The following is a 12,028-nucleotide window of genomic DNA, read 5'->3' on the forward strand; positions in this document are numbered from 1 at the left end:
TTCACTTAGAGATCAGGGGCACCCTTTCAAAATGTCGGCTGATCTCTGAGTTCTGCTCACCAGTACAAAAAAGCAATTCCATGGGCATGATTCTCCCAAAAAATTTTGAAGTTAATTTGTGGCGGGTTTTTCAGCGAGTTTCCCGATGGCTCTGCCGGGAAGTTCCCCACCGCTATTCAATGACACTTTGCCACTTTTTTGGGCCCTGGGAGTTTCTCACTGGTTTAGCCCACACTTGGAATTTGTTTTGCACAGGGTAGCTGAACTCCGAGATCGGGCCGCTATTTTGAAAGGGCGCCCCAATATCTAAGGGAGCTTGTGAGTCCCCCACATGCCCCATCCATGGGCAATGTCAATCCCCCCCACACATGGACACTATCCCATACCCCCGCTATGGGGTCCCTCCCTCTTCAGGACCCCTAAGTGCCCTTTCAGCATCCCCTCCCTTCTAGGACCCCCACGCATCACCCACCCAAATCCCAGGAGGCCCCTACTTACCTGCCCTGCACCCCCTGAAAAACTCTCCACAAATTCACTTTGAAATTTTTCGGGAGAATCACACTCTCTGACAAATTATGTGAAAATTCCAGCCGTAAAATACACCAAGGTAAATTTTATTGTTAAACCAGCTGGGGTTGAGTCAACTTATTTTCAGACTATCAGAATTGAAGATACAGGAGAGTGAACTTCCCCACAGAATGCCTAAATAATATTGCTGGAGAATCCATCGAAACCGAGAAAAATGGAATAAATACAGTCCAAGGTTAGGATTTTGTGCTCCTATTCGCATCAGATGTGAATGGCAACAGGAGTGCAAAATCTTGCGAGAGGTCCAAACCACATTACGTATTTGAGGGAAGTTCTGTCACGATTGTCAGTGATGAGATCCAGGGTGTCCTGTCTGTCTGATTTGGGATTTGATGGGCCCTTAGACCTCCTTCAAGGTAAGTTAGGGTCTGGGGTCACATTGGGGGGGGGTCGAGAGATTGAGGTGCAAATTCTGCCCGTCAAAGCTCCTCAGTGCAGGAAATTATGCAAGTTATCACAATAGCAAAGAAGTGCTGTTACATAGCAGGATAGCTCCAGGAAGGTCCCCATTAATCCCGCAGAACAGACTCTGATTTTTTAAAATTAAATCACTCTCATAATGTATTCACTTTGGCATGAGGGTACGCCGACACGTCACTGTCTGTGTGGAGTTTGTACTTTCTCCTTGTGTCTGTGTGGGTTTCCTCCGGGTGCTCTGGTTTCCTCCCACAGTCCAGAAGTATGGGTTAGGTGGATTGGCCATGATAAATTGCGCCTTAGTGTCTAGGGATGTGCGGGTTGGGTTGTGAGATTACGGGGATAGATCTGGGTGGATGGGTGAGTGGACATGGATAGAGTGCTCTCCCGAAGAGTCGGTGCAGATTTGGTGAGCTGAATGGCCTCATTCTGCACTGAGGTGTTTTATGTTATGTCTGCTGTCCCACGGCTTGCACCTGGCAGGCAGAACTCAACAGAAGGGCTCAGGTGAGTGCATCACTCATGAGGAGATGGTCATGTCCTGGCAGTAGCCCAGCATTTCCATCTGGCACTACCACTGCCCTGTCACTGGATGGGGGTCAAATTGCGGGGTGGGAGGTGTCTGGATGTGTGGTGTGTGGAGGGTGGACAATGCAGTTGCATTGGGGGGGGCAGGGGTTGGCGTTCTGTTTTTATGTTTTGATATAGGGCGAGCTCTAAAAATGGCACCACAATCTTTAAGTTGCATGATGTTGTGGGACCCGCTTCTGGGATTTTATTTTGCAGTTCCTCATGATATGGTGGAGAAAGTTGCCGTCGGGGCCGACAGCTACAACACCACTTTTCACGCCTGCTGTGACACTCTGCACTAAAAACAGAGAACTCCATCCCGGGTTTCTCTTATTTTCCCAGGCTTCCCTGCCTCTTTCACTGAAGTGTCAATTGGTGATTGTGATGTTCCCTCCCACATGATAATTCACCTTCAATGAGCATTTGAGGAGTCCGGAGAATATTAGATTGGAGGCATAGATTAGATCCAAGAACTGTTTTTATTATAAAGCAAATATAATCAGTGAAGCAACCCACTCCCATTAAATACTCTGGTGATGATTATATTGATTCCATGGATTACATTTCTTTTCTTTCCAAAGGGTGACAGTGGGAAGTCAGGACGTGCTGGTGAGCAGGGATTTCCAGGACAGCAGGTAAAAGGGCCTGTTACTGAACTATATGCATAAAAGTGGCACTGTTATATTGATCCCTGAAACCCGATAACTACAAAATCATTTAAATCCTTCAGCTGCATTTTGTGGTCCAGAAATGGGACCAAATGGAGGAGGGATGGCAAAAAAATGGCCTCTGAGCCGTAAGGGTTCAATCACGCCTTTATTTCCGGAACCAGCCGTTTATCTAGGGTGTGGTAAATAGCGTGGGGGAGGAAGACTGCCTGCCTCGAAGCAGGATTTTTACTGGGGCAGGAGGGTTCCCAATGAATAAGAAGAGGTGGGAATGACCACAGATGTGGTGCAGAATGTTATGAATCTTCTCGAGCAGCAGGTTGGAGGATTTTTAGGGCCTTAAGGGTGACATTGAAAGTATGTTCATCTTGAGCGAGGTCAGTTGTTGTGGAGAGTGCTGTAGAGGCAGGGCAACAGATCCATATCAGAGCCACATTTTGGGCAGGCAGTGAATTTGATAGACCCTCTGATGGGTGGTTTAAGTGCCAGCAACTGTGGCTCAGACTTGTTGCCGCTCCTCATAAGGAATCATTGGAAGTTTTGAAAAGTGGCAGCCAAGGTGGACCCTTCAGCGGGCCTGCACTGGGCCCCGTCCCACCTTGTTTACCATCTTAGTGTTCCTGATTGAGATTCCAGACCCATTTCCAGTCCAAAATGGGGCTTTTCATTGGGACAGAGGCAGGATCGCGATATGGAACCATTCCCGCCTTCCGCTTTCTGCCTCCGATGCTAAAATCCAGCCCCATGATATTAGACTTAACTGGAAAACAATGTTTTATGGCTTTCAATTTAACAGATGTTATCAACAGGGTTAATTTCCATTCTTTATAAAAATAAAACCCCTCGCAGTGGAGGAAAAACAAAAAGGTGGGTGAGCTACATGAGGAATTAGTTCTGATAAAATGAGACATTGGATTGGTGGCATGTATTGATATTTCCATTTTTAAAAATGATGATACAAGTATTATCTGCAATCATCACAATGAATTTCATGAGGTTGCAGGGGTGGCCAGTTTTAAATCTGGATCTACACAATTACTTCAACAGAGATAGTTCTTTTTGGTAATGTTAAAGTCAGAGGGAGATACTGTTGCTGACCAGGACAGGTAGAAAGGTCTGATAAGGCTGTAAAATCATGGGAAAAATCTTCCATTGGTGTTTCTTCCTGTAACTGGTACTGATCGAAAGGGGCCTACCACTGGCCAATCAGAGCCACTGGCCATCTCAGGCTGCAGTCCCATTAAATATGTTAATAGGCATTATATACATTACATATGATGCAAATAATCGCAGCGTAGCTGTTACATTACACGCCTACTAATCCAGAAAAACTAAGATTTCGGAGACATGGGTTCAAATCCCACGATGTCAAGGAATTTCAATTGCATTAAATGAAGAGAAAATAGCTAGGGCCGGATTCTCCGGTCCCCCAGCCGCATGTTCCTTGACGGCATTCCATTCACGAGAGGCATCTTCCTGCCCCCGGTTAATGGGATTTCCCTTTGAAATCACCCCACTCCGCTGCTGGCGCGGGTGCACTGCCAGCGGGAAAAGGGAATCCCGACGACTGGAGAATTCCACCTCTAGCCTCAGTAATAAAAACAGAAAATGTTGGATAAACTCAGATGTTCTGGCAGCATCAGTGCAGAGAAACAGTTAATGTTTCAAGTCCATATGGCCCTTCTACAGTCTCACTAATGGTGCCCAGGCAACCATCTGGTTATTGTAATAACCCATCTTATTCACTGGTATTCTTCAGGGAACGAAATCTGTTGGGTGGAATCTTATCCACTCCCCCAGGCAAATTTCTTAGAGACAGGGAATGTGCAGTACTGTGGCAGGATGGTTATTGAGGCTGTTGATCAGCCAATTGGCAGTGAATTTGAAGTATATTTTAATTTTTTCCTGGGACGCACAGGTTCCATGGAGTATCAGCAGCTAGCCTGCGAAATGGAGGCAAGAGCTCGATGGTGGATGAACGGTGTTTAAAGGGGGCACCATTGAGTAGTTAAATAGACAGGCCGAGAGTCATTGAAGCAAATGATTGAAAAATTGGAAGGACTGCACAGTATGAGCCCATAACAGAAGGCACTTATTAGAAGGGTCGCCCCAAGGTAACCATTAAATAATGCAGACAACACTAGCGGTTTTAGAGGCTCAGAGTCCTGAGGGTTCTAATTCTCAATGGCTGGTAAGCACTGAGTTTTACTCCTGCATTGAGGAACAAGAGAGAGAGAGAGAGAGACAGACAGGCACAACCGAATGAAGCAGGACTGCAAGAGCCAGAGACGAGTATGAGCCTCATGAGGGGATGTGGATGAGGATGAAGCATAGGAGCAAGAATATAGACTAATGTCCGCAGAAGACGCTGAAAAGGCTTCTTGCAGAAATCAGGGAACCTGTATCTCCAAAGGCTGCAGGTGGGAGTGAGCATATATTGAATTTTGGAGGAGAGGTTGAGGCCAATAGGATGTGGTGGTTGGAGTGATATCCTGGCTGTGTTGTAATTCACCGACTGACCACTAGGAGTCTCATTAGTATATAACTGAATGTTAGAGTCAGGTGACTTCAGACTGACTGGAGAGCTGGAAAAGAGAGGTTGCTTGTGCATGATCATACTGTTATTCATCTGTTGTTTTGTATATAGTTTACCCATAGTTAATGTTAATAAATCATTTATAGCTTTAGCTATTCTTTAGTTCTTGTAATCTAAATCAGGTCATCCGACAAGAACATTATAGTGGCCATCCATTGCCGAGTGGTGATGATGGTGCCGTGCTGTTCAACTTTCACGCTGCAGGTTCATTCCAGGGATTGTTTGGAGACATTTGTGATATCTCCCAGACAGTGACCCTTCACTGCATCAAGTAGTGCATCTGCACTGCAGATGTCATGTACTGGAGGACCGGGCAGTACATTGGGTATCACAGCAATCAGACCAGTCAGACTGAGAAAGTGATCAGATTCTCGGTAATTGTTGGCTTTCCTCGGGTGCAGGGATAATTGTGTACATGGTTGTAGCCAACAAGTTTCCTGCATTACAGCCTGGAACCTTTGAGTACAGGAAAGGGTCCCACTCACTGAATGTTCAATTAGTCTGCAGCCACCCCCTGAAAAAGGATCCTGCAGATGTGGGTAAAGTTCAGGGGAAGCTGTCATGACCTATACATTCTCAGACAGTCCCCTGTGATATAGCTCATTTGTCCACTCAGATGCCCCTATGGGTAAATGCTGGGTGAAAAGGGCGACGCAGCAAAGACAAGGCTGCCTACACCGGTGCGGATCCTCAACACAATGGAGACAACCGTGTGACACTCAGGAACATCAACAATAGGGAGAATTGTATTCAACTGCAATCTGTAATTTTATGGCTTCACTAATATTCATCACTACACTAAACTAAAACTATTTATGTTATATAATTTCTCTACAGCATTTGCAATAATCTTCATCCCGAAGTGCCGAGTGGTTGATCTATCTCGGCCGCCTCCTGATATCCACAGCATCACAGATGTGAATCTTCAGCCAATTTGATTCACTCCATGTGATATCAAGAAATGACTAAAGGCACTGGGATATAGCAAAGGCCATGAGCACCGACAACATCCCACATATAATACTGAAGACTTGCACTCTATTACTTGCTGCACCATTAGCCAAGCTGTTATACTACAACACTGAAATCCACCTAACAATATGAAAAATTGTCTAGGTGTGCCCTGTACACAAAAGGCAGGACAAATCCAACTCAACAAATTGCCACCCCAAACAACCTGCTCTCAATCATCAGCAAAATGATGAAAAGTGTTGACAATGTCAACATGTGGTACTTACTCAGCAATAACCTGTTCACTGATGCTCAGTTTGGGTTCCATCAGGGCCACTCAGCTCCTGGCCTCATTAGAGCCTTGGTCCAAAAATGAACCAAGTAGCTGAATTATAGAGATGAGGTGAGAGTGACTTCCCTTGGCATTAGCACAGCATTTAATCAAGTGTGCCATCAAGGAGTCCTGGCAAAATTGAAGTCAATGGGAATCATCAGGAACCATTCTCCACCGTGTGCAGTCATAGCTAGCACAAGGGAAGATAGTTGAGGTTGTTGGAGGCAAACCATCTTAGTCAGGCAACATTGTTGCAGTATTCCTCCAAGATAGTGTCCTAGGCCCAAACATCTTCAGCTGCCTCATCAGTGACCTTCCTTCTATAATAGGGTCAGAAGTGGGGTTTATTTCTGATGATTGCATTTATGTTCAGTACCATTTGCAACTCCTCAGATACTGAAACAGTCCATGCCAATATGCAGCAAGGCCTGGACAACATTCTGACTTAAGCTGACAAGTAGCAAGTAAAACTTGCACCACACAAGTTCCAGAGAAGTACCATTTGAACATGAGAGAGTCTAATTATCTCCCCTTGACATTCAATGGCTTTACCATTGCTGAAATTGAACTGGACTAGCCATATAAAGAGCAGGATATTTTGGGGTGAAAAACTCACCTCCTGACTCTCCAAAGCCTGTCCATCATCTACAAGACACGAGTCAGGAGTGTGATGCAGCCTGAACAACACTCAAGTAGCTCAACACCATGCAGGAGGAAGCAATCCACTTGATTGGCACCGATTTAAACATTCATTTCCTCCAGCTCTGACACTGGTAGCAGTGTTTATAACATGCACCGCAGCAACTCACCAAGGCTCCACCACCTGCACATTCCCCTCCAAAGCACAGGCCATGCTGACTTGGCACAGTGTTCCTTCGATGTCATGGGATTAAAACCCTTTCCGAGCTGTACTGTGGATGGACCTGCACCAGATGGAACAGTTCAAGAAAATATCGCACCGACGTCTTCTCAAGGGCAATGAGGGATCAGCAACAAATGCTCCCTTTGCCAGTCACCCCCGCATCCCATGAGAGATACAGCAGAGGCTTTGCGTATGGCATGGATGGACTCCTCCATCATATATACGTGGGAATGAACGGCTCTGGGAACTCTGACAGATATACACACATTTTATGCTGTTGTTGCAGCATCTGTCACTTTGATCCTGACTGCCGATATTTGGAATAAATCGGAAGATGAACATCGTTGTTCCTTTCTTCAGTCTTTTGATGGCGAGTTGTCACTGCTTCTGTTAGTTGCTTCTGCGTGTCAGTGCCATGTTCATCAACTGGTGCCACCCTTTCTTACCGCACGTCAATGCCCACCGGCGGGAGAGTATCTATGCTGGTGAGGGTGCACTAGATTGACTTGACATTGTCTCACCAGATGGCAGTTCCTCCTTTGGGGTCTCATGAGGTCCTGGAGCTGTCAGTGGTCCCTGATCCGCTCCAGAACAGGCAGGAGAGAGAGTGATGTGAGCAAGGTACATTTTCAGCCAGCTCTTGCTGCCTATCCTTGATCTGGAATTTCCTGTGTTAATCGAGGCCCACAATGGAGCCATAGTTGCTACTTGTCAGAATGTTTGATGTCAGCATTCATCACTTTATTCATCTGCATCGCCCTGCGCTTCTGCAACCCATCCTATTTCCATTGACTTGTCCTCCATTAGAATCACTGCAGCTATGAATTGCACAAAATCTCCAGTTTGTCTCTACTCCCTGGCACTGTGAGAATGATTTTGCTGGAAATGCATGCTTCCAGAGTGTCACTCTTGTCTTGTCTCAGGACCCAGCTATGTTTGTCAGTGTTCATCACTTTCCATGCTGAGCATGGGAGGTCTGTTGCAAGTGGCCATGCAGTCTTGGCTTTGCCTCTGACTTACCATGGGCCTCCAGTGTAAGACTAATCTATTATTCACTGTGGCCAAGGGTCTGACTTGACCTTGTACTGACCACCTCACCTCATATCTCATGGCAACACTTACGATCCTGCAGGCAGGGTCTAATATAAGTTTGCTAATATAAATGGCACCGGATTGTAGCTGGTCACTTAAAATGGTCCACCGTTGTTTTCAGGTTTGTTGGCTTCCTCAGCCATTCTTTCTTTGTGAGTCTTTCTGGTTTCCCCTCCTTTCTCTTGGGGCCAGCACACTCGCAACCTGCAGACAAGCACCTTACTAAACACTGGGGCCACCCTTCCTCTGACTCCAGCCTTTTCTGTACAGTTTCCCCTGTTCAACTTCCCCTCCAATGACTTGTACGTATGCAGCATGTATGAAAGTCATTACTGGAAGCCTTTCTTCCTTTGAGATGCTTAAACTTTCTGTTGGCCACCATGACTCATTGGCCTTCTCCCCTGCCTGTTGGCTGTTAATTGACAGGAAAATGCCCAAAGATGTTCCACCACCCACCAGTGTGGCTGCGTTAGCCAAATTTGACTCCGGTGTGGTGACTTCCCTTTAATTAGGAAAATCCTGCCCATAACCCTCATCCAAACTGGCGTTTTTGTGATTCCAGTCCCACACAAATGTCATTGTCTCTTACATACCCTCTGAAAGGTCTCTCAAGCCATTTAGTTGTATTCAAGATGGCAACTCACCACCATCTTCTCGAGGGCAATTAGCGGTGGACCATAAATACTCATCTTGCCAGCAATGCCCACAAGCCATGTAAGAATAAAAATAAAACTACATCTTAGTTTAGGCAACTTGCAAATTGCTTAAAAGGATAATTATTTACTTCAAAATTCATTGACATTGATTACAATATCTTATTTGAGAGCATTTCGAAGAGCCACAAGTATCTAAAACAGAGCCAGCATTTCTTTGCCCAGCTAATCAGGTGTACTGAGGATGGTGAGGTAATGATATGAGCCATAGTGTAAATCAATAATAGAAATTTCCATGGCATTAACCAAACTGGATTCAACCTTGACACAATAGGAGCACATTTGTCTCCAAGTCAAAAGGGTTGTGTGTTCAAGCCACTTTCCTGATATTTGAGTACATAATCTGCAAAACTGAAGGAGGGCTGAGCTGTTGGGGTGCCATCTCTGAGATGAGTCAATGAACTACGCTCCTGTTGGCAAACATAAATATAACAAATCCCATATTGACATTAGTATTTGAGTGTTATCCTGTGCAATATTTATCCCTGTCAACATCATTAATACAAATCATTGGTTGTTTATATCTTCATTGTTTGTGGGACCGTACTGTGCTCCCGACAGTAAATCAAGAACTATACTACCGAAGTAATACATTTGCTGTGAAGTATTTTGGTCACAAGAATCGCTATATATATATATATATATACACAAGTTCTTTCTTTCCAAGATGGGCATGAGGCCAGACTACATCATAAGTCATGTATTTTCTCCTCCTTGAACATTCGAGACAAATAAGCAAACTGAGCAACTAAGAATTCTTGGATATTAATATGTTGCTATCATTTCAGGGTTCTCGAGGTTTCCCAGGTGCCCCTGGTTTGCCTGGTATCAAGGGTTTGAGGGTGAGTAAGCATAAAACAAACTTAATTTCAGTGATATTACATTACAGGTTGAGCATCCCTTATCTGAAATATTTGGGGCCGAGTGTGTATTGGATTTCAGAATTTTTTTGATTTTGGAATATAATTTGCAATAATGTGCATCTACGGCGCATTGGGAACTGTGCATGTGTGGTTTGCGTTGGAAACAGCGCATTTGTGGCACCCATTGGGAACTGCGTATGTACAGCGGGTTGGGAACTGAGTGCGTATAGCACATTGGGAACTGTGCAATGCCCGGGGACACGTGAAGTCATGTCAGTGCTTGAGAAAAAGGGCGGATTTTGGAAGTTTCCATTTTCGGAATTTCAGGTAAGAGGGGCAGGCCGGCGAATTCCCGCGACCGGCACGAATCGCGCCATGCCGCCCCAACGCTGGCACGCGATTCTCGGCCCAGGCGAGTCCCGCCGGTGTGAACCGCTCCAGTGCCATGCTGGCCTCGTGTAGGGGCCAGAATTACTGAACCTGAGGCCGTGTTGACGCCGTCGAGAAATGCGACGGCGTTTCTGACGGCGTCAACACTTAGCCTCAGGATCACAGAATCCCGCCCAAGATGCTCGACCTGTAATAATGCTATTGGCATAGCAATAAGTGTGCATTGGTACATTACAAGAGATTAGCTTAAGGACACGTTACATAAGAAAGTGACTTATGTTTTTTAACATTTGTTCAAACTACTGTTTCTGAGAGACTTTGATTGATGATGTTTTTAAAATTGTCTGTCGTAGGGATACATCGGTCTGAAAGGACCTAAAGGTGAAACTGGAGCTCTTGGCCAGAAGGTGACAATTTAATGATGAAACATTAACATAGCGGAACTGTACATCTTGTTACCTGAAATGCAAGATACCAAAGCATGCAAGGGCAACGGATTTGTCTAAAATTCTTTCCCCGCTATTTTAAAAGACTTATCAATTAATTTGTTGCATTAACAGTGAAAACATTTTGACAAACATTTGTGCATTGGTATCACATGGTAAACCTGAGGGCAATGTCCTTAATACCATACTTGCAGAACATTGCTTAAAGTTCTTCAGGACAACTTTTTAACCACTGGGTATTAACGTTCCTAAGGAAAATAACCCAATCTTCACCAGAATGTGTGTAAATCAGTACAGTAATTATTCTCCACATAAACAAAAGAATTGCATAACTTTTCATTTGATTAATACAGCAAAATGTAATGACCTTTAAATTAAGTCTTTTCTTCAAGAAAAATTCTCAATAGAGTTGTAATTACTTGAGAACAGCACATTTTCCATTCAATTGTCTTATCTTAATTTGCAGAAAACAACATTTTGTTAAATTTAAGCCTTAGCTGATAATCAAATGAAGGGACTGTGATCTAATGCTACTTTTTTTTGAACATCTTTTGTAGGGTGACCATGGTTCTCTTGGTGCAATGGGTGCTCCAGGTTCAACGGTAAGTTAGCTGCTGTATGTGTTTTATTGAAGCAGGCATTTTAATTGAAATCAACTCCTTTCCTTCCATTTTTGGTAAGAGCGCTCAACTTTTGTATGTTTCCTCCCAATTACTTATCCAGGTTTTGTTATGAGGGAAAACATTTGCAGAGCTATGGGGATAGAGCAGGGAAATGGGGCTGATTGGACTGTTCTATAGCTTGATGTACTAAATGGTCTTCTGTGCTGTAATGACTCCAGTACAGAAATTTTACCAGCCCTTTAGTGACGCGCTGAGAGGCTGGGAGGCTGGGAAAATGACATGGGAAGACTTGATGACTTCCCAACACAATGCCATTTGTCAGAGACAGGAAAGTTCATGAATTGGCCTTCCATTGGGAGCCAAATTGAACCACTTGAGTGATCAATCAAAGGCCACATTTTGTCTCTGCAGATACTTTTTCCCTGTCAGGAGGACCTTAGACTGCATGGAGAGAGTAGTGACATCCCAGTGGGCTCCTTGTCAGGCACGCTATGGTTCACCGATGATACGTTGGTTGCAATGGCCATCCCTGTGGCAATATGCTGCCATTGTGGCAATGTGCTGCCACAACCCTCCCCGCCAACCCCTGTCATCAGGGCCTGCCTCTCAGACCCCAGCATCCCACAACCCCGCTTACCACTCTTTGAGGAAGCATTGGTTATTGAAGTATCCTCACCTTGCAACTGCAACATTAGCAATAGCCATCACCATCAAAAATGAGGTGACTCCATCAAATTTCAGGACACTGCAAATAAATGAAGAGGTTAAAAACAAATAAGAGGACACAATTTAACTAAATGGGAACAAAGTTTCACAGCGAGTGCGTTTAGCCACATGTTTCCCGGCACTCGCAGTGCCGTGAAACACATGGCTATCAAATGCCATTCGCATGAAATAAGGGGCTTCAGTGGGGAA

At 44.8% G+C, this 12,028-nt stretch overlaps 1 protein-coding gene across 2 annotated transcripts in view; it reads left to right on the forward strand.

The window, feature by feature from the left end:
- Positions 1 to 12,028, forward strand: part of LOC119961821 (collagen alpha-2(V) chain-like) — a 313,195-nt gene that overhangs the window by 181,702 nt on the left and 119,465 nt on the right. For both annotated transcript variants that reach the window (XM_038789187.1, XM_038789188.1), the window contains exons 12-15: positions 2,157 to 2,210; positions 9,580 to 9,633; positions 10,398 to 10,451; positions 11,048 to 11,092. In XM_038789187.1, coding sequence (XP_038645115.1) covers positions 2,157 to 2,210; positions 9,580 to 9,633; positions 10,398 to 10,451; positions 11,048 to 11,092 — 207 coding nt within the window. The remainder of the gene's footprint in view (positions 1 to 2,156; positions 2,211 to 9,579; positions 9,634 to 10,397; positions 10,452 to 11,047; positions 11,093 to 12,028) is intronic.

Source organism: Scyliorhinus canicula, chromosome 2 (genome assembly GCF_902713615.1).
Source record: "Scyliorhinus canicula chromosome 2, sScyCan1.1, whole genome shotgun sequence".
Lineage (NCBI taxonomy): Eukaryota > Metazoa > Chordata > Chondrichthyes > Carcharhiniformes > Scyliorhinidae > Scyliorhinus > Scyliorhinus canicula.